The sequence below is a fragment of the Amblyomma mixtum genome, chromosome 4, assembly GCF_055824585.1.
Source record: "Amblyomma mixtum isolate Tamu chromosome 4, ASM5582458v1, whole genome shotgun sequence".
Lineage (NCBI taxonomy): Eukaryota > Metazoa > Arthropoda > Arachnida > Ixodida > Ixodidae > Amblyomma > Amblyomma mixtum.
The window spans coordinates 5,699,219-5,721,328 of record NC_143015.1 but is presented as its reverse complement, the minus strand read 5'-3'; the positions used below and the strand labels follow the sequence as shown (position 1 = coordinate 5,721,328).

Genomic DNA, 22,110 nt, shown 5'->3' with positions numbered 1-22,110 from the left:
GGTGCACTTAAAATATAGAGTGATCAGCAGACGAGACGGCTGAGGTATTATGTACGTGACGCATTTTCACGCACGTGTCACGGTCAATACAGGGGTGCGCTTAAATAATACTGTGAACAGCAGACGGCGACTGCGCCGGTTTTATGTACGCGACACTTTTTGAAGCGCTTATGAGGGCCAGTTCAGTGTTGCGCTTGGATAATATAGTGATGAGGAGAAGCGACTGGGGCGGTGTTGTGTGCGCGACGCTTTTCGACTCGCGTATGAGGGCCAGTTCAGCGGTGCACTTAAAGTATACAGTGATCAGCAGACGAGACTGCTGAGGTATTATGTACGTGACGCAATTTGAGGCACGTGTCGTGGTCAATACAGGGGTGCGCTTAAATAATATTGTGAATAGCAGAAGCGACTGCTGCGGTATTATGTACGCGACACTTTTTGACGCGCGTATGAGGGCCAGTTCAGTGTTGCGCTTGGATAATATAGTGATGAGGAGAAGCGACTGGGGCGGTGTTGTGTGCGCGACGCTTTGGACTCGTGTATGAGCGCCAGTTCAGCGGTGCACTTAAAATATACAGTGATCAGCAGACGAGACTGCTGAGGTATTATGAACATGACGCAATTTGAGGCACGTGTCGTGGTCAATACAGGGGTGCGCTTAAATAATATTGTGAATAGCAGAAGCGACTGCTGCGGTATTATGTACGCGACACTTTTTGACGCGCGTGTGAGGGCCAGTTCAGTGTTGCGCTTGGATAATATAGTGATGAGGAGAAGCGACTGTGGCGGTGTTGTGTGCGCGACGCTTTTAGACTCGCGTATGAGGGCCAGTTCAGCGGTGCACTTAAAATATATAGTGATCAGCAGACGAGACCGCTGAGGTATTATGTACATGACGCATTTTGAGGCACGTGTCGTGGTCAGTACAGGGGTGCGCTAAAATAATATTGTGAATAGCAGAAGCGACTGATGCGGTATTATGTACGCGACACTTTTCGACGCGCGCATGAGGGCCAGTTCAGTGTTGCGCTTGGATAATATAGTGATGAGGAGAAGCGACTGGGGCGGTGTTGTGTGCGCGACGCTTTTGGACTCGTGTATGAGGGCCAGTTCAGCGGTGCACCTAAAATATACAGTGATCAGCAGACGAGACTGCTGAGGTATTATGAAGATGACGCAATTTGAGGCACGTGTCGTGGTCAATACAGGGGTGCGCTTAAATAATATTGTGAATAGCAGAAGCGACTGCTGCGGTATTATGTACGCGACACTTTTAGACGCGCGTATGAGGGCCAGTTCAGTGTTGCGCTTGAGTAATATAGTGATGAGGAGAAGCGACTGGGGCGGTGTTGTGTGCGCGACGCTTTTCGACTCACGTATGAGGGCCAGTTCAGCGGTGCACTTAAAATATATAGTGATCAGCAGACGAGACTGCTGAGGTATTATGTACATGACGCATTTTGAGGCACGTGTCGTGGTCAATACAGGCGTGCGCTTAAATAATATTGTGAATAGCAGAAGCGACTGCTGCGGTATTTGTACGCGACGCTTTTCGACGCGCGTATGAGGGCCAGTTTAGTGTTGCGCTTGAGTAATATAGTGATGAGGAGAAGCGGCTGGGGCGGTGTTGTGTACGTGACGCTTTTCGAATCACGTATGAGGGCCAGTTCAAGCGGTGCACTTAAAATATATAGTGATCAGCAGACGAGACTGCGTAGGTTTTATGTACGTGACGCATCTTGACAACGTGTCGTGATCAGTAAAGGGGTGCGCTTAAATAATAGCAGAAGCGATTACGGCGGTATTATGTACGCGACACTTTTCCACGCGCGTATGAGGACCAGTTCAGTGTTGCTCTTGAATAATATAGTGATGAGGAGAAGCGACTGGGTCGGTGTTGTGTACGCGACGCTTTTCGATCGCGTATGAGGGCCTGTTCAGCGGTGCACTTAAAATATATAGTGATCAGCAGACGAGACTGCGGTGGTATTATGTACGTGACGCATTTTGACACACGTGTCGTGGTCAATACAGGGGTGCGCTTAAATAATATTGTGAATAGCAGAAGCGACTGCTGCGGTATTTGTACGCGACGCTTTTCGACGCGCGTATGAGGGCCAGTTTAGTGTTGCGCTTGAGTAATATAGTGATGAGGAGAAGCGGCTGGGGCGGTGTTGTGTACGTGACGCTTTTCGAATCGCGTATGAGGGCCACTTCAGCGGTGCACTTAAAATATACAGTGATCAGCAGACGAGACTGCGGAGGTATTATGTGCGTGACGCATCTTGACAACGTGTCGTGATCAGTAAAGGGGTGCGCTTAAATAATAGCAGAAGCGATTACGGCGGTATTATGTACGCGACACTTTTCCACGCGCATATGAGGACCAGTTCAGTGTTGCTCTTGAATAATATAGTGATGAGGAGAAGCGACTGGGGCGGTGTTGTGTACGCGACGCTTTTCGATCGCGTATGAGGGCCTGTTCAGCGGTGCACTTAAAATATATAGTGATCAGCAGACGAGACTGCGGTGGTATTATGTACGTGACGAATTTTGACGCGCGTATGAGGGCCAGTTCAGTGTTGCGCTTAAAATATATAGTGATCAGCAGACGAGACTGCGGAGGTGTTATGTACATGACGCATTTTGAGCCACGTGTCGTGGTCAATACAGGGGTGCGCGTAAATAATATTGTGAATAGCAGAAGCGACTGATGCGGTATTATGTACGCGACACTTTTCGACGCGCGCATGAGGGCCAGTTCTGCGATGCGCTTGAATAATATAGTGATTAGGAGAAGCGACTCGGGTGGTGTTGTGTACGCGACGCTTTACGACGCGCGTATGAGGGCCAGTTCCGCGATGCGCTTGAATAATATAGTGATGAGGAGAAGCGACTCGGGTGGTGTTGTGTACGCGACGCTTTTCGACGCGCGTATGAGGGCCAGTTCTGCGATGCGCTTGAATAATATAGTGATTAGGAGAAGCGACTCGGGTGGTGTTGTGTACGCGACGCTTTTCGACGCGCGTATGAGGGCCAGTTCTGCGATGCGCTTGAAGAATATAGTGATTAGGAGAAGCGACTCGGGTGGTGTTGTGTACGCGACGCTTTTCGACGCGCGTATGAGGGCCAGTTCTGCGATGCGCTTGAATAATATAGTGATTAGGAGAAGCGACTCGGGTGGTGTTGTGTACGCGACGCTTTTCGACGCGCGTATGAGGGCCAGTTCAGCGGCGCACTTAAAATATACAGTGATCAGCAGACGAGACTGCGGAGGTATTATGTACGTGACGCATTTTGAGGCACGTGTCGTGGTCAATATAGAGGTGCGCTTAAATCATATTGTGAATAGCAGAAGCGACTGCGGCGGTATTATGTACGAAACACTTTTCGAGGCGCGTATGAGGGCCAGTTCAGTGTTGCGCTTGAATAATATAGTGATGAGGAGAAGCGACTGGGGCGGTGTTGTGTACGCGACGCTTTTCGACTCGCGTATGAGGGCCAGTTCAGCGGCGCACTTAAAATATACAGTGATCAGCAGACGAGACTGCGGAGGTATTATGTACGTGACGCATTTTGAGGCACGTGTCGTGGTCAATATAGAGGTGCGCTTAAATCATATTGTGAATAGCAGAAGCGACTGCGGCGGTATTATGTACGAAACACTTTTCCACGCGCGTATGAGGACCAGTTCAGTGTTGCTCTTGAATAATATAGTGATGAGGAGAAGCGACTGGGGCGGTGTTGTGTACGCGACGCTTTTCGATCGCGTATGAGGGCCTGTTCAGCGGTGCACTTAAAATATATAGTGATCAGCAGACGAGACTGCGGTGGTATTATGTACGTGACGAATTTTGACGCACGTGTCGTGGTCAATACAGGGGTGCGCTTAAATCATATCGTGAATAGCAGAAGCGGTTGCGGCTGTATTATGTACGCGACACTTTTCGACGCGCGTATGAGGGCCAGTTTAGTGTTGCGCTTGTGTAATATAGTGATGAGGAGAAGCGGCTGGGGCGGTGTTGTGTACGTGACGCTTTTCGAATCGCGTATGAGGGCCAGTTCAAGCGGTGCACTTAAAATATATAGTGATCAGCAGACGAGACTGCGTAGGTTTTATGTACGTGACGCATTTTGACAACGTGTCGTGATCATTTCAGGGGTGCGCTTAAATACTATTGTGAATAACAGAAGCGACTGATGCGGTATTATGTACGCGACACTTTTCGACGCGCGCTGAGGGCCAGTTCAGTGTTGCGCTTGAATAATATAGTGATGAGGAGAAGCGACTGGGGTGGTGTTGCGTACGCGACGCTTTTCGACGCGCGTATGAGGGCCAGTTCAGCGCTGCACTTAAAATATAGAATGATCAGCAGACGAGACTGCGGAGGTATTATGTAGGTGAAGCATTTTGACGCACGTGTCGTAGTCAACACACGGGTGCGCTTAAATAATATTGTGAATAGCAGAAGCGACTGCGGCGGTATTATGTACGCGACACTTTTTGACGCGCGTATGAGGGCCAGTTCAGTGTTGCGCTTAAAATATATAGTGATCAGCAGACGAGACTGCGGAGGTGTTATGTACATGACGCATTTTGAGCCACGTGTCGTGGTCAATACAGGGGTGCGCGTAAATAATATTGTGAATAGCAGAAGCGACTGATGCGGTATTATGTACGCGACACTTTTCGACGCGCGCATGAGGGCCAGTTCTGCGATGCGCTTGAATAATATAGTGATTAGGAGAAGCGACTCGGGTGGTGTTGTGTACGCGACGCTTTTCGACGCGCGTATGAGGGCCAGTTCTGCGATGCGCTTGAATAATATAGTGATTAGGAGAAGCGACTCGGGTGGTGTTGTGTACGCGACGCTTTTCGACGCGCGTATGAGGGCCAGTTCAGCGGCGCACTTAAAATATACAGTGATCAGCAGACGAGACTGCGGAGGTATTATGTACGTGACGCATTTTGAGGCACGTGTCGTGGTCAATATAGAGGTGCGCTTAAATCATATTGTGAATAGCAGAAGCGACTGCGGCGGTATTATGTACGAAACACTTTTCGAGGCGCGCATGAGGGCCAGTTCTGCGATGCGCTTGAATAATGTAGTGATTAGGAGAAGCGACTCGGGTGGTGTTGTGTACGCGAAGCTTTTCGACGCGCGTATGAGGGCCAGTTCTGCGATGCGCTTGAATAATATAGTGATGAGGAGAAGCGACTGGGGCGGTGTTGTGTACGCGACGCTTTTCGACGCGCGTATGAGGGCCAGTTCTGCGATGCGCTTGAATAATATAGTGATTAGGAGAAGCGACTCGGGTGGTGTTGTGTACGCGACGCTTTTCGACGCGCGTATGAGGGCCAGTTCTGCGATGCGCTTGAAGAATATAGTGATTAGGAGAAGCGACTCGGGTGGTGTTGTGTACGCGACGCTTTTCGACGCGCGTATGAGGGCCAGTTCTGCGATGCGCTTGAATAATATAGTGATTAGGAGAAGCGACTCGGGTGGTGTTGTGTACGCGACGCTTTTCGACGCGCGTATGAGGGCCAGTTCAGCGGCGCACTTAAAATATACAGTGATCAGCAGACGAGACTGCGGAGGTATTATGTACGTGACGCATTTTGAGGCACGTGTCGTGGTCAATATAGAGGTGCGCTTAAATCATATTGTGAATAGCAGAAGCGACTGCGGCGGTATTATGTACGAAACACTTTTCGAGGCGCGTATGAGGGCCAGTTCAGTGTTGCGCTTGAATAATATAGTGATGAGGAGAAGCGACTGGGGCGGTGTTGTGTACGCGACGCTTTTCGACTCGCGTATGAGGGCCAGTTCAGCGGCGCACTTAAAATATACAGTGATCAGCAGACGAGACTGCGGAGGTATTATGTACGTGACGCATTTTGAGGCACGTGTCGTGGTCAATATAGAGGTGCGCTTAAATCATATTGTGAATAGCAGAAGCGACTGCGGCGGTATTATGTACGAAACACTTTTCGAGGCGCGTATGAGGGCCAGTTCAGTGTTGCGCTTGAATAATATAGTGATGAGGAGAAGCGACTGGGGCGGTGTTGTGTACGCGACGCTTTTCGACTCGCGTATGAGGGCCAGTTCAGCGGCGCACTTAAAATATACAGTGATCAGCAGACGAGACTGCGGAGGTATTATGTACGTGACGCATTTTGAGGCACGTGTCGTGGTCAATATAGAGGTGCGCTTAAATCATATTGTGAATAGCAGAAGCGACTGCGGCGGTATTATGTACGAAACACTTTTCCACGCGCGTATGAGGACCAGTTCAGTGTTGCTCTTGAATAATATAGTGATGAGGAGAAGCGACTGGGGCGGTGTTGTGTACGCGACGCTTTTCGATCGCGTATGAGGGCCTGTTCAGCGGTGCACTTAAAATATATAGTGATCAGCAGACGAGACTGCGGTGGTATTATGTACGTGACGAATTTTGACGCACGTGTCGTGGTCAATACAGGGGTGCGCTTAAATCATATCGTGAATAGCAGAAGCGGTTGCGGCTGTATTATGTACGCGACACTTTTCGACGCGCGTATGAGGGCCAGTTTAGTGTTGCGCTTGTGTAATATAGTGATGAGGAGAAGCGGCTGGGGCGGTGTTGTGTACGTGACGCTTTTCGAATCGCGTATGAGGGCCAGTTCAAGCGGTGCACTTAAAATATATAGTGATCAGCAGACGAGACTGCGTAGGTTTTATGTACGTGACGCATTTTGACAACGTGTCGTGATCATTTCAGGGGTGCGCTTAAATACTATTGTGAATAACAGAAGCGACTGATGCGGTATTATGTACGCGACACTTTTCGACGCGCGCTGAGGGCCAGTTCAGTGTTGCGCTTGAATAATATAGTGATGAGGAGAAGCGACTGGGGTGGTGTTGCGTACGCGACGCTTTTCGACGCGCGTATGAGGGCCAGTTCAGCGCTGCACTTAAAATATAGAATGATCAGCAGACGAGACTGCGGAGGTATTATGTAGGTGAAGCATTTTGACGCACGTGTCGTAGTCAACACACGGGTGCGCTTAAATAATATTGTGAATAGCAGAAGCGACTGCGGCGGTATTATGTACGCGACACTTTTTGACGCGCGTATGAGGGCCAGTTCAGTGTTGCGCTTAAAATATATAGTGATCAGCAGACGAGACTGCGGAGGTGTTATGTACATGACGCATTTTGAGCCACGTGTCGTGGTCAATACAGGGGTGCGCGTAAATAATATTGTGAATAGCAGAAGCGACTGATGCGGTATTATGTACGCGACACTTTTCGACGCGCGCATGAGGGCCAGTTCTGCGATGCGCTTGAATAATATAGTGATTAGGAGAAGCGACTCGGGTGGTGTTGTGTACGCGACGCTTTTCGACGCGCGTATGAGGGCCAGTTCTGCGATGCGCTTGAATAATATAGTGATTAGGAGAAGCGACTCGGGTGGTGTTGTGTACGCGACGCTTTTCGACGCGCGTATGAGGGCCAGTTCAGCGGCGCACTTAAAATATACAGTGATCAGCAGACGAGACTGCGGAGGTATTATGTACGTGACGCATTTTGAGGCACGTGTCGTGGTCAATATAGAGGTGCGCTTAAATCATATTGTGAATAGCAGAAGCGACTGCGGCGGTATTATGTACGAAACACTTTTCGAGGCGCGCATGAGGGCCAGTTCTGCGATGCGCTTGAATAATGTAGTGATTAGGAGAAGCGACTCGGGTGGTGTTGTGTACGCGAAGCTTTTCGACGCGCGTATGAGGGCCAGTTCTGCGATGCGCTTGAATAATATAGTGATGAGGAGAAGCGACTGGGGCGGTGTTGTGTACGCGACGCTTTTCGACTCGCGTATGAGGGCTAGTTAAGCGGTGCACTTAAAATATATAGTGATCAGCAGACGAGATTGCAAGGTATTATATACGTGACGCATTTTGACAACGTGTCGTGATCGTTACAGGGGTGCGCTTAAATAATATTGTGAATAGCAGAAGCCACTGCGGCGGTATTATGTACGCGACGTGAGGGCCAGTTCAGTGTTGCGCTTGAATAATACAGTGATGAGGAGAAGCGACTGGGGCGGTGTTGTGTACGCGACGCTCTTCGACTCGCGTATGAGGGCCAGTTAAGCGGTGCACTTAAAAAAATGGCTTAGCTAAGGTTAAGCCTAGTCAGATGCGAAGCATATTGATGGCTAGGCTTGGTAATAAATGGCTTTGGTTGGTTGATCATCGGTCTCTGGGCACGCTGAAGCTTTCGCTTCTCGTTCAAATCATCCCTGCTTCTAGGCGGCATCCCAATACCTGGCCGCCTCGTAAGTGCCCGGAGAGCGAGGCAAGCTCAGCTTTATACCGCTGCTGTAGCGTCCCGTGGTCAGCTGCAGCGCCTCTGATGTGGAGCCTGTACCGCCGCGGTGACCGCGCGAGCCGGCAGCCCATCTCTCCTCTGCTGTGACGTCATGTCACGTGGTCAGCCACCGCGCCTCTGATGTGGAGCCTCCACCGCCGCGGCCGAACGCGCCAGCCAGCAGCTCATCTCTCCTCTGGTTTGACGTCATGTTGTCACGTGGTGTCACGTGGTCACGCTAAAGGTCAATGGTAGCTCCACCGTCGCGCTCGACGGGCTGTAGTGTAGCTCTAGTAATATGCTTCGCATATTATATAGTGATCAGCAGACGAAACGGCGGAGGTATTATGTACGTGACCCATTTTGACACACGTGTCGTGATCAGTACAGGGGTTCGCTTAAATAATAGCAGAAGCGGCTGAGGCGGTATTATGTACGCGACACTTTTTGACGCGCGTATGAGGGCCAGTTCAGTGTTGCGCTTGAATAATATAGTGATGAGGAGAAGCGACTGGGGCGGTGTTGTGTACGCGACGCTTTTCGACTCGTGTATGAGGGCCAGTTAAGCGGTGCGCTTAAAATATATAGTGATCAGCAGACGAAACTGCGGATGTATTATGTACGTGACGCATTTTGAGGCACGTGTCGTGGTCAATACAGGGGTGCGCTTAAATAATATTGTGAATAGCAGAAGTGACTGCGGCTGTATTATGTACGCGACGCTTTTCGACGCGCGTATGAGGGCCACTTCAGCGGTGGACTTAAAATATATAGTGATCAGCAGACGAGACTGCGGAGGTATTATGTACGTGACGCATTTTGACGCACGTGTCGTGGTCAGTACAGGGGTGCGCATAAATAATATTGTGAATAGCAGAAGCGACTGCGGTGGTATTATGTACACGACAGTTCTCGACGCCCGTATGCGGCCTATGAGAATGAGAATGTATGAGAATGTTAGAAGATTCATGTGTAACGCGTGTTGGTTGCGTTAGTAATTGCGTGAGGTTAAAGTTGAGACACATATCAATGAAATTCGTTATTTCTGCGTTGCCTGTTGATGTTTTGTTCTGCGAATTAATGCTAGGGTAGTTAAAATCGCCAAAGAGAAGGATGCAAGCGTTAGGGTACTTAGTATCAAGTTGGTTTAGGCAACAACCAAGGCTATGCGGGAAATTTCGGTTATTGCTGGGAGCTCGATAGCAGACACCTAGTATGATTAACGGGGGGTGGAACGACAAATTACCCACAATATTTCTAGCCCCGAATCGATGTAATAAGAACATGTCAACTGTTGGTTAGTGGCTATTAAACACCTCCGCCTCGGGACTCTTTGCGATAGTTCCGGTACACGTTAAAATTTGGTAAGTTGGACAGAACTTCAGAATCGGTGATGTCACTTGTTAGCCATGTTTCAGTTAGTATAAGTATGTTGCTTACGGATGAGGAAACAAGATTTGAAACATGCTCGCACTTGGGAATAAAACTGCGTGTGTTTGTGAAGATAATGGAAAAAGGAAGATTTGGAATCTTATCTCGAGGACCATTGAATGGACGTACGGTTGCATGATGATGAGCCGATTGCTACGCGATTTCTTGCACCGTCTGTGAGGATTGGTCGAATGCATAACGCTTCGAACCAATATGCAGTGTTTTGTTGCGCAATGAAAATGCTTTTTTTGCTTCGGGCGAAATCAACTAGCTGTTTCCGTGCGGCACGAACCCGGCGTGGAAAGTCCTCGCCAATGCTACAGTTGGTACCCTTTAGCATAGTGCCTTTGGAAAGTGCTAACTCGTTCGTTTTAAAGGAGGAGAAGTTAACTATTATTGGGCGAAGATTTTCGGTTGAGTGGCGTCCAATACGGTGAGCACGCTCTATTTCTTTGGGATCAGTTGTCAACTTCAGGGTCTCATAGCAGTGGCGGATGACTGTTTCTTTGGATTGGGCATATGTTTCTGATGGATTGTCGTCTGTGATGTTGTAGAAAATTAAGTTGTTTCGTCGTGAACGATTCTCGGCATCGTCTATGCGGGCACCTATTTCAGAAATCTCAACGGTTATTTCAGTGGTATTGTGTCTAGGTGAGTGCGTGGGGCAGCTATGTCTTGATGGAGTGTTTCAAGGTCAGCCGGTCTCTTACGTCGGCAATAGTTTTTTTCGGTAGGCATGAGCTGGTTCCTGAGTCCCTGAACCTCACTGATTAGCTGCGACTGACCGGCCGAAAGATTTCGCAGTTCTTCGAGAACTCTGTCGGGGCCTGGGTTTGATTCAACACCTCCGGCCAGCAATACCTGAGAACGAATAAAATTCCCAGACTCAACAGCAATAGAAAGGCAGCACAGTGGGCTCGGCAGCTCCAGAAGACAATAGTTGCTCGATCTATTTTTTTATTTACTTACAGAATACCTGCGTCACCTCGAAGGAATTACCGCAGGGGAGACAGTTTCAAAACAACGCATTCATTTTCACACAAAAAGCAACAAGAACATTAAGCGAAGTTAACATCAAAGTAAAACAAAACAATAAGTGAACATTATTAAAGGTAACAGAAATCTTGAACAATAGTAGGAAAGGATTAGATTGTCAGGAATACAGTCGACAGTAAAAATCGCGATTATCAAAGACTAAAACACACTCTTCCGGCAGCAAGTTCCAGTCTTTCACAGTTTGTGGAAAGAATGATTTAGAAAAACTGTTTGTGTTAGTATTGTATTCGCGCACCTTCTTGGAGTGGTCGTGCCGAGTCGAGACGTAAGTTGGTTCCAAAAGGTAGTTACGGCTATCAATTCCTGTTTGATTGTAGAAGATGCGGTGGAAGAATTTAAGTCTCAAATTTTTTCTTCTGTTGTTTAACGGTTCCCAGCCCAGCAGTGATTTTATCTCAGTGATACTTTGGAAGGGGTTATAATTATTGGATACGAATCGTGCAGCCTGATTTTGGAGTTTTTCTATTGCTTCAATCAAGTATGCCTGATATGGGTCCCAAATAATGGAGGCATAATCGAGGATAGACCTGACGTGCAAGAAATAAAGTGTTTCTTTAACATCTTTTGATGCTGATTTGAAATTTCTGCGAATAAAGTACAACATTTTACTTGCCTTAGCTATTGTCTGCTGTATGTGTGTGTTCCATTTAAGAGTCTGCATAAAATAAACACCAAGGTACTTGCACTCTGAGACGCTTTTTATGGTTATGTTTTCAACAATGTATTGTGTAGGATGTTCGAACTTTTTATTTGAAAAATGGACGTGATTACATTTTCTAATATTCAGATTCATTTTCCAACGCTGACACCAATTTACTATTTTATCAAGGTCGCTCTGCAGGATAGATACATCTGATGGTGAATTTATTTCCCTGTAAACAACGCAGTCATCCGCAAATAGTTTTATGGAAGACTGTATGCCATCTACAATGTCATTGATATATATCAGGAATAAGAGTGGCCCCAGGACACTGCCCTGGGGCACTCCTGAAGATACGGTTATGTATGATGAGCTACAGCCATTCAGAACAACACACTGTTTACGATTGTTTAAGTGATTACATATTCAGTTATGGGTTTTATTGTGTATGTTCAAAGAGTTTAACTTGGTATTTAACAAGGGGTGCGAAACTGTGTCAAACGCTTTCTGGAAATCTAGGAATAATGCGTCTACATGTTTATTCTTGTCGAGGGAGTTACCTACAAAGTGCTGAAATTCGACTAATTGTGTGTTGCATGAGTGCCCATTACGAAAACCATGCTGTGAAGCAGTAAAAAAGTTAATGGATTCGAGGTATTTAAATAACTGACTGTACAATATATGCTCAAAAATTTTACAGGAAACTGAAGTCAAAGATATAGGCCTATAATTTTCCACCAGTTTCTTGTCTCCAGATTTGAAGATCGGATTGACAGCCGCGACTTTCCAGTCCTGTGGAACCAACCCGGTCTCGAGCGAGGCTCTAAATATGATACAGAGATACTGTGCAATTATGCCGTGACATTTCTTTAGAATGTAGAGTGGGATTCGATCAGGACCCATAGATTTAGAGGGGTCCAGTTCTTGTAAAATAGAGTCAATACCATGTACATCGATGTTTATTTCAGGCATGCAGTGATCAGAGGCACAATTAGGTGGAAGTGATGCGGTTGTGGCAGGCATCAGTCCCTCAGAAAACACCGATTTAAAGTACTGATTAAACATTTCAACCTTTTTAGCGTCTGTCTTTATAGTTGTATCATTCGATATTAGTGCGGGAATGGAAGTGTCATCGGTTCTACTTGTCTTTACATATTTCCAGAAGGCTTTGGGGTTTTGTTTCAGATCTGTGTTTAACCGGGCAAAAAATAAGCGCTTCGCATTCTTGATACCTATTTTTACCATCCGGTTCGCATCCTTTAAATGTTGGCGGCTGAGGGAAGTATTACATTTAGAGCACTTTTTGTACGCACTTCTAGCTTTCCGTATTAACCTACGTACATCCGAATTAAACCATGGTTTATGTTTTTTCCTTAGCCGCAGGAATTTTTTAGGGACATATTTCTCTAGGAGTTCCAATACTCTCATGCGAAACGCGGACCATAAATGCTCAGCGTCGCTACTTTCTGAGAGACGCTGAAAGATTGGCAAGTACGATACTAGTTCTCCCTGGATGGCGTCAAAGTTACCTTTCTCGTATATAAATACCTGCCGTGGGGGTTGCAGACGAGTCGGTACTACTGAAATGTTTAAGTTAATTATCACCGCATCATGATCACTGAGGCCAGGTTGCGTAGACAAATTGGTCACAATGTTGGGGTCGTTACAAAGTACTAGATCTAATGTAGCCTGTTGTCTAGTAGGAACTAAAACATATTGGGTTAAATTATTCAATGTAATCAGGTCACGAAAAGTTGTATTAATTCGTGCTTTATTAGTTATTGCACCTTTGGAAGTCCATGTTATCTCCGGGAGATTAAAATAGCCACCCAGAAAAACGGTATCAGATAGCACTGATAAAATGTCAGCAAGATTATGAATTGGAGTTTCATTATTATCGGGTGGACGGTAGAAGGATCCAAATACTAGTCTATTTCCCTTTGGGAGGCTCACTCGACACCAAACGGATTCCGCAGCACTGTGAAATTGAAGTTCCTCGCTAGGCAGGTCGTTTGATATTAAAATAAATACGCCTCCGCCATGCCGATGTCTATCTTTACGGTAGACATTAAACCCCGGTGTGAATACTTCGCTATTCATAATATTATTTTCTTACCAGGACTCTGTGCCTAGTACAACGTGCGGCTGCACTGTTGCTACCATAGAGGAAAAAGCGTCCGTCTTATTTTTGATGCTTCTACAGTTTACCAAGAGCACCGAAAATTCTTTCGGTTCAGCCACGTCAATGATGTGGCTTTGATGTGTGTTATCTGCATGTCATTCCCCGTTTGAATGCGCACGCGCTCTCAATAAAGCAGGTTGCCTCGTGTCGAAGTCCCATATATATGTGTCGCCATTTATAACTGCCTTATCATATTTTAGTTGTACACGGATTTCCTTTCTATCTCGTTTTTCATTTGTATAGTTCCAGAGAAGACGCCGTTTTTCCTGGACATTGCGACTAAAGTCTTCCGAGACACTAAAAGCGGTGCCTTTAAATTTGCGCGCATTTTGTAGTACACTATCCCGTGCTTTCCAGCTTGCAAAGTTCGCTATGATCGGCCGGTTTTTCCCCTCCCGGTATGCTCCCACCCGGTGCGCCCTTTCGATAGGTATGTTATCAAGTTCTAGGTTGTCTTGGCAGACGCCTTTGACTAGTTCTTCGGATTTTTGCCACGTTTCCTTCGGCTCGTTGTCGCTGATTCCAAAAAAAAACCAATTTAGTCTCCGGCTCCTGTTTTCGAGATCGTCCAGTCTAGCTTCAAGCTTCCGTTCTGATTCTTCGACTAGCGTAATACGGTTCTCAATTGCAGTAGACTTCGCAATCACGCTGTCAATCTTCTTTTCGAGTTCTAATTGGTTAGTTTCGATGGTTATTAGCTTTGTCAGAACGGTTGTCTGGTCTGCTTTAAGCTGAGTGAGTACCTGTGCGATCTGCTCAAGCTGTTCCGCTTCGGCTTTTGTCATGGGACCGGGGTTTAGCTCCACATCCCCACACAGAAGCAACAGCTCGCACAAAAAGAGATATGAGTCAAAAGCCAAGCATTCCAGCCCAGACAATATACAAGCACAAGAGCAAGTAACCCAGTGGCACAATAAACGCTCGTTCAGGGGACACGACACTCTTACAAGTAAAACGTTATTCGACCGGTAACAAAGCGAAGATTTCATGTAACCAACCTAATACATAGAGCGAGGTGAGTACAGGCCGTGAAGAGTGCCGTGTCCCAGTTGTTGCTGGCAAGACGAGCCGCTTTTATGGCTGCAGTAGGGCGGGAGCGGAAGCGTTCCGCGATGCTTTGCCACGTATCCATCGGTGATCAGACGCAGATTGTCCGGAACCATGCATTGCTGAGAAGGATGACGGAATGAATTCCGCGATAAGCGATCCAGCTTCTGCCATGGCTTGACGTCCCAGACAGGCGCAGCCGCGACGAGGTTCGCCGTGACCGCAAGGAATCCGAGCAGCACCTGATACATAGAGCGAGGTGAGTACAGGCCGTATTTTTACCAAATATTTTGGTAAAAAGGCACTGGGTTGAATGACCTCCATGGCAAAGATAATCGGGTTAGATGACCTTATCGTGGGAATGCCATCGAGCCCACAGGGCGCTGTGCACAGGTGACACAGCTTCCACATCATGTGGTGTGGATTGCATAAAGGCAGAACCAATAAAAGCTGTGGTGGCGCTTATTAGTAAGCCTATGGCACACATATGTAATTTAATAATGTGTACTGGTTCATTTCCCGATGAGTTAAAAGTTGCACGAGTAACGGTAATTTTTAAAGGGGGAGACAGAAACGACGTGAACAACTACAGGCCGATTTCAGTTCTACCAGTTTTTTCAAAAGTCGTAGAGAAAGCTATTAATGACAGGATTTTAAATTTCTGCACCCGAAACAGCATTTTAACAGACCACCAGTACGGTTTCCGGAAACACCAATGTACCGAAACGGCGCTGCTAAACATTAAAGAAAAAATAATAAGTAATTTTGAAGACAAGTTGTATACAATAGGAATATTTCTAGACTTTAAAAAAGCGTTTGATTCTATTAAGCATGATATCTTGTTTCAAAAGTTAAATGAGTATGGGATCAGAGGTACCGCTCTTAACTTAGTTAAAAACTACTTAACGAACCGACTGCAGTATACCGACATTCAAAACCACAAATCATCACTTGGTGAAATTAAATTCGGTGTTCCGCAGGGGTCCATTCTGGGGCCGCTTCTTTTTCTCTTATACATTAATGACATTACAAACGTGCCCCTAGCACCTGACATAATTATATACGCTGATGACACTAATGTTTTTTTTTCTGGCGAAAACTTGTATGCTCTCCAACAAGAAACAAATATCTGGCTCGGTAATCTTTCAGAATGGCTTCGAGTAAATAAGTTAGAACTAAACATTAAAAAGACAAAATACGTTGCCTTCCGCCCTCGTAACAAGTGCATTGATGACAGCATAGTAATAAAATTCCGTGATGAAGTCGTCCAGCGCTCCACTTGCCATAAGTTCCTTGGTGTTACGTTTGAAGAAAACTTAAACTGGACCGCCCACGTCGACAGCGTGAAAACCAACATTGCACGATCCATCGGTATTATTAATAAACTAAAGCATCTCTTTCCTTCTCGATTAAAAAAACAGTTGTACTATAGCCTAGTACATTCGCGCCTCCAATACTGTTTATCTGTCTGGGGTACCACGACGAAAACTAACATCGACAGCTTGCTAACCTTGCAGAAACGTATGATACGTGTCGTTGAAAATGCGCCCTATAGAAGTCATTCTGCGCCCCTTTTCAAGAAGAATAGTACATTAACAATACAAAATCTTATTAACAAAAAAACAGCTATTGTAATATTTCGAGAGATCAGCCATAATGAAAGCGCCTTTTTCAAAACATACCTTCCAAAAGAGCACACATATAATACAAGACACACTACGTACAACACAGGCAAGATAAGGACAAAGTATGGTATGCAAAAGCTATCTTTTATAATTCCAGATTTCCTAAATCATCATCCTACCATCCTCAGTATTGTAACAGAATCGCCATCTCTAGGAAACTTCAAAAAAAAAGTGAACTTGTACCTGTTATCTATTCAGCTGTGATTGTGTTCCTTGAAAGTGTAACTTGCGTTCACTGTTTTTATTATTGATTGCATGTTACTTACCTTCCATTTTAAGTGTATGTATATACTTTATGTAATTTTTCTTACCCCCTGTTGCTCGAGTGTTTTGTGTTTTCAGAAAGGGGGCTGACACTTAGTCAGGCATTCGTTGCCTTTTTTTCAGCCTCCTCGACAGACTTTTTTTGTATTTCTGTCGAAAATAAACATTCATTCATTCATTCATTCATAGTAGGCGCACCGGTTCCCGTCGATGTCAATGGGGCGGACAAGGGTTCGATGGTTCGATGGTGGATGGTTCGATGCTCCGTTTGCGGCGCTGGTAAACATTTCCAAACTGCAGCCAGTTGAGAGAAGGATCCACAGTGACGCTCCGAACGAGATGGCTCGCTGGGAGCAATGGCGTTGAGTGCAGGCTCTATTTTTATTTATTTTTTTTACCGGCGGCGTATAAGTCCTCCCGAAAATATTACTGGCTACGCTACTGAGTGAGGGTAATCACAACAACGATAAAATTTCAAACACGTGCTCACTTCCAGTCAGTTAGCCATTGCCAAGGGTGTTCCTAGAAATTTAACAAAACTTCTGTTTGGGCTAGATGGTGCATAGCTATAAATGAAATGAAATTTAAGCGCACCCGAAAAACGCACACAAGAGGAGATGCACACAGGACAGGCGCTAACTTCATCTGATTTATTCACAGGTAAGAGAACGAAAATATATACATAAAACGAGACATGCGCAGTAAAGAAACAGATCGTCATATCACAATGCGTGCTCAAGGTATCTGTATTCTGCCTGCAAAAGATTAACTGATGTGTCACTCACACAGTCATGCCCCCTCTTCCTGATGTGAAATGCTTCTAATAATTCACGTGCCGTCTTATCACCGCTCCTGCCAAGAATCTTTATCTCCTTCAGCCGCGGCTCGCACGCTCTGCAGTTCGCACAATGGCCAGCCAAATGTGTCCCTCCACCCCTTAAAGGGACACTGAGGAGAGCACTATTAATATTTTTTTATAGTAAAATCCGATAGTTCGGCATGTCATGGCTTTGTTGCCACTTGGCCGGCAGCGAAAGATGCATTTATTTCTAAGAAATTTGGATTCGAAGTTGAAAACGTTTTTCCCGCCGCTCTGATTCAAACTTGGGATTCGTCTATGACGACAGAGGACTAAGAGACGTGAAACATGACGTGCACATGACGTAACGGAGACTCCGTGATTTCTGGCTGCCAGCAGTGCGGCCTAGCAGCAGCCGAAAAGAAAGCTACCGCCGGCCGCACGTTGAAGGCATCTATCGGCTATTGCGGCCGTCGCTACAGTCGCTTCGATTACGTTTGCACTGGCGTTTTGCCAGCGTTACGATGGATCTCGTTCTCGAAGTCGTCAACGAAGTTCTCGCAAATAGACACCTTTAGCATACCGTGTACCTTGTTACCGCTAGCGGAATACCGGGAGCCCACCTACCGCCGGAAAACAGGCGCTGATTTGTCCCGATGCTTCAGGAGCGCGCGTAGCAGCCGGGCACGTGGCGCCATCTGGCGACGTCAAGGAGATTTGCGCATGCATTGGCTGCGCCTCAGTGATGCATGGTTTCTCGGTTCCTGGTGTTGCTAGAACCATTCGTTCTAGCAACACTGTTTTGTTCTATGATCTCATCACGCTTGTACTTGCGAGTTTGGCCTGTGGCGGCGATACCTGTACTTTGGTTCTTGCTCTTTTCTACGTTACAAGAGTTTTGTTGTCAGTATGAGTGGCGTTTTTGTAATCAGGAGCTGGTATTCTGTCGATACAAGCCAACTTCAATTTCTCCTCAGTGTCCCTTTAATGCCCGAAAATGTTCCCCCGCCCGGTCATTGACACACCGCCCAGTCTGGCCTATGTAAGCCCTACCGCAGGTCAAAGGTATCTCGTAAACGACACCGACACGAGATACCTTTGGAAGAAGAAGAGGTCGGAGCTGTGCTGACGTGTCTCGCATGGGCTCCCGCCTCGAAGCCACTTTTCGGCGGAAAGAGTCAGCCTTCGGGCTCGCGTATTTTGGACGACATCCGGACCAACGTCCAGTGCCTGCTGAAGCCGGATTTTGGCAATCTACGGACACCTAGGCATATTGCCAGCCTACTGCCGGCCTAGCCATCGAGCGCGGTCAAGCTCGTCACCTCTCCGCCGGGAACTGAGCGCCCAGGGACCCGCGCAGATGGCGTACGACGTGGAAGGCGAGAAAATATCACCGTGGGAGCTCGCGGGCGGAAAATGGAAAACCATTCTTCGGTACCGCGACCGACAACAAATCATGAAGAATAAAGGGCCCGCATCAACCGACGACGAGCCTGCGCAGGGGCACGACGAAGGCAAGTAAACTGCAATTTTCCATCGCGAAAGAACGGGAAAAAGCTACTTGCACTCCGCAAGAAAGCCCTTCTCCCACGCTTACCGACCGATGATAACAAAATCGTCTGCCGACCACAAGGTTGGCATCTGAGGGACTTTGCGCCCAGACTACTCCTCTTCTGCGCCTGCGAGGTGGCCAGGCTGCCGTATGATACGGTGAAGGATGAAGACATTATCAGAGTCAATTCGGCCAACAACACCTTCACGCTATGCACGCCCGATCTTCAACGGGCGACTGCATACGCCAAGATTGAAAAAATGAATCTGCAAGGTCAAACCTACAACTTGACGTCGTACGTAGCGGCGCCCGAAGACTCGGTAAAAAGGGTCATTTACAATGCCTACGCGGGAGACTCGCCCGAAGCGGTTCGCCAAGGGTTCGGAAAAAGAAACGAAGGAATAGAAGTTGTGGATGCCCGAAGGATCGGACAGTCCAGAACAATACAAATCACCTTTTTTGGAAAGGAGCTACCCAGCCACGTAATCTATCAATTCGGCGTATTTCGGGTCCACCCCTTCAGAGAGCAACATGAAGTATGCTACAACTGCAGGAGGGTAGGAGACCGGGCCGATGTCTGCTACAAACCTACGACGTACCTTTGCCGCCGCTGCGGAGAAAATCACTCGCCTCCACCTGAGGGAGAACAGCCAACCTGCCAACCCGTATGCATCGTCTGCAACGGGGGCCACAACACAGGCAGCCGGAACTGCAAATTCCGGCTGATCAACAAGAACAAACAAGGAACGCCCCATGGCAACCAGGCACCCAAGCAAGGGGACAACGACTCATCACTACACGGACACCAGTCAAGGCTCAAGAAGAAGGAACAGGGTGCTACCGGAAAAGGAGGCAGCCGCAGCCGGAACAACTCCAGCTCCTCCCCGCCCCTGGGGAACCCTGCAAGGAACGAGAAGAGAAGCTCGAGCCACGGACGCAGCGATAGCCGCTCCAACAAAAAGATGAGCTGGCCAGCAGAGGCCTCCCAATCTATTGACGCTGGAGAGAAGGAAATTCAGATCCCACTGGAATCCCGAGACAGAGAAATTGCCAGCCTTAAAAAAGAGTTGGCTGACATTAAACTCCGGTTACAAGCGCATCAGGTACAGAATGCCACTGCGGCTAGAACGCCACCCACCGCGTCCCAGGCTTCGACCAACAATGCGATGGAAACAGACGCCATTTGCCCCACTCCCTCCACCGCGTCCCAGTCTACGGCTCATAACGCGACGGACACAGACGCCAGAATAGCAACTAAGCGACCGCTTCCTACAAAAGAAGGCGAGGAATCCAAAAGAAAGGCCGAGGCTTCGGAAGCCGACACCCCGCAGCCATCGAAAGCGCCTACCAAACTCAGGGCAGACATAAATTCTCTGTCAGAGAGAACTAGCGCTATATCAACAGAACAGGAAACATTCCAAGGCCTGGTTACCACCAAATTTGCAGATATAGATATTCCCTTTGCAACACTAGAGGTACAGGTATCCCAAATAGCCACCTGCATGCAGCAAATAATGGATAGGCTTACAACTATCGAGGCCCGCCTACCCCCCATCTTGGATCTGTCCACGACGCCGCAACCCTCTATAACCCAACATGGCACCACGCCAAAAATCTGAAATTTGGCAATGGAACTGCAGAGGCCTCCGCTGCAAGCGGGCCCAGTTGCAGCTCCACATCCAACAAGCACCGTCTGTTGCGACCCCAGACGTGATTGCATTGCAAGAAGCTAGCGGCAGAGCTACACTGCCAGGCTATAAAACATATCTGCCACCTCATTATGACACTACTAACGCAGCCGGCTCCTTCACACCCACGCTGGTGCATAGAAATATCACCGCAATTCAACATTTTATAAATGATTCGGAAGAAGATTACAACCTACTTGAAATAGTACCAAGGCAAAAAGGAGTCTCAAATCTCTTCATCTTTAATGTATACAACCCGCCTAGAAACAAAGGCAATGGACTCCCACTCTTGTTGATAAACACAATAAAGCTGGCTGCTAGAGCTCAACTAATAATTGTGGGAGACTTCAACGCTCAACACCCAGCATGGGGATATACCAAAGCAACACCGAAAGGGAACCTGGTCTGGCAAATCATACAGTCACTAGGGCTCACAACGCTAAACAAGCCGAGCGACCACACACGCATGGGTAACAGTGCATGTGCAGACACATCTCCAGACTTATCTCTATCTAAAAACGTCAAGGAGCAAAGTGGGTCAACACCGGGCAAAATCTTGGTAGTGATCACTTCATCCTTAGCATCACCTTCCCCACGACAAAACTCAAAAACAAATTAAAAGAAATACGAACCACGGATTGGGACAAGTTCAGGCAGCTTCGCAACAAAACAGCCCCAAAGGAGATCTCTAACCTGAGCTACTGGGTTATCTCCTTGAATGAGGATGTGAGCTCCACTAGCATTGTGGTGCCTGTTGAGAAAGAGGAGCAGATTGCAGACTCAAAACTCTTACACCTGTGGCAGGCACAAAAAGGCCTCCAAAAACGCTGGAAAAAGCAAAAACACAGGTGACTACGCAAAAAGATCGCTGAAATCGAGAGGCGAATCGAGGAACATACACTTACTCTCCAAACACAACAATGTAATCAATTTAACAGTACTGCATATTGGGCGAGTTGGTTAACATACATCTTGCAAAATTTTAGCGCGAAAAACACCGACAGAAAGAGTAGACGACACGAGCGACAGCGCTCGTGTCGTCTAATCTTTCTGTCCGTGTTTTTCGCGCTAAAATTTTGCAAAATGAAATCAAATATGTGAAAGCGTCAACGGACAGCTCGGAAATAAGAAGCTATGGCATCTTCTAAGACACATGTTCGACCCAAAATAAACACGTCCCGTGCAACACAGTCAACTGTACAGACTCACATAAATATGAGGGTACAACTGAAGATCTAATCAAAGAGCTAGCAGAACGTTATCTAAACACGGATGATGGTACCACACAACCAGACTACCGGGGGACTCCTAGTATAAATTTAGACGCAGACATCACAGACGCAGAGGTCTGGTACGCAATTGAAAAACTGCGGACAACATCTGCGGCAGGACCAGACAAAGTAACAAATAAG

General features: G+C 47.1%; 2 protein-coding genes across 2 annotated transcripts in view; one reads left to right on the top strand and one right to left on the bottom strand.

Moving 5' to 3' along the window:
• The window catches only part of LOC149345543 (inactive CLIP domain-containing serine protease A3-like), a 356,905-nt gene that overhangs the window by 229,764 nt on the left and 105,031 nt on the right, over window positions 1-22,110 (top strand). The window lies entirely within an intron of this gene.
• On the bottom strand, window positions 13,759-14,826 carry LOC149345546 (uncharacterized). The gene is made up of 2 exons (XM_089585983.1): window positions 14,669-14,826; window positions 13,759-14,605 (listed from the first exon to the last, which is right to left on the bottom strand). The coding sequence occupies exons 1-2, from the start codon at window positions 14,824-14,826 to the stop codon at window positions 13,759-13,761; spliced, it is 1,005 nt and encodes a 334-aa protein (XP_089442109.1).

Bases quoted from the DNA above. Each gene is read 5' to 3' on its own strand.
- LOC149345546 (XM_089585983.1), bottom strand. From the start codon at position 14,826: ATGGTTCCGGACAATCTGCGTCTGATCACCGATGGATACGTGGCAAAG. The intron at 14,606-14,668 runs GTATTAGGTTGG...TTTACTTGTAAG, and splicing joins CTGTACTCACCTCGCTCTAT to AGTGTCGTGTCCCCTGAACG.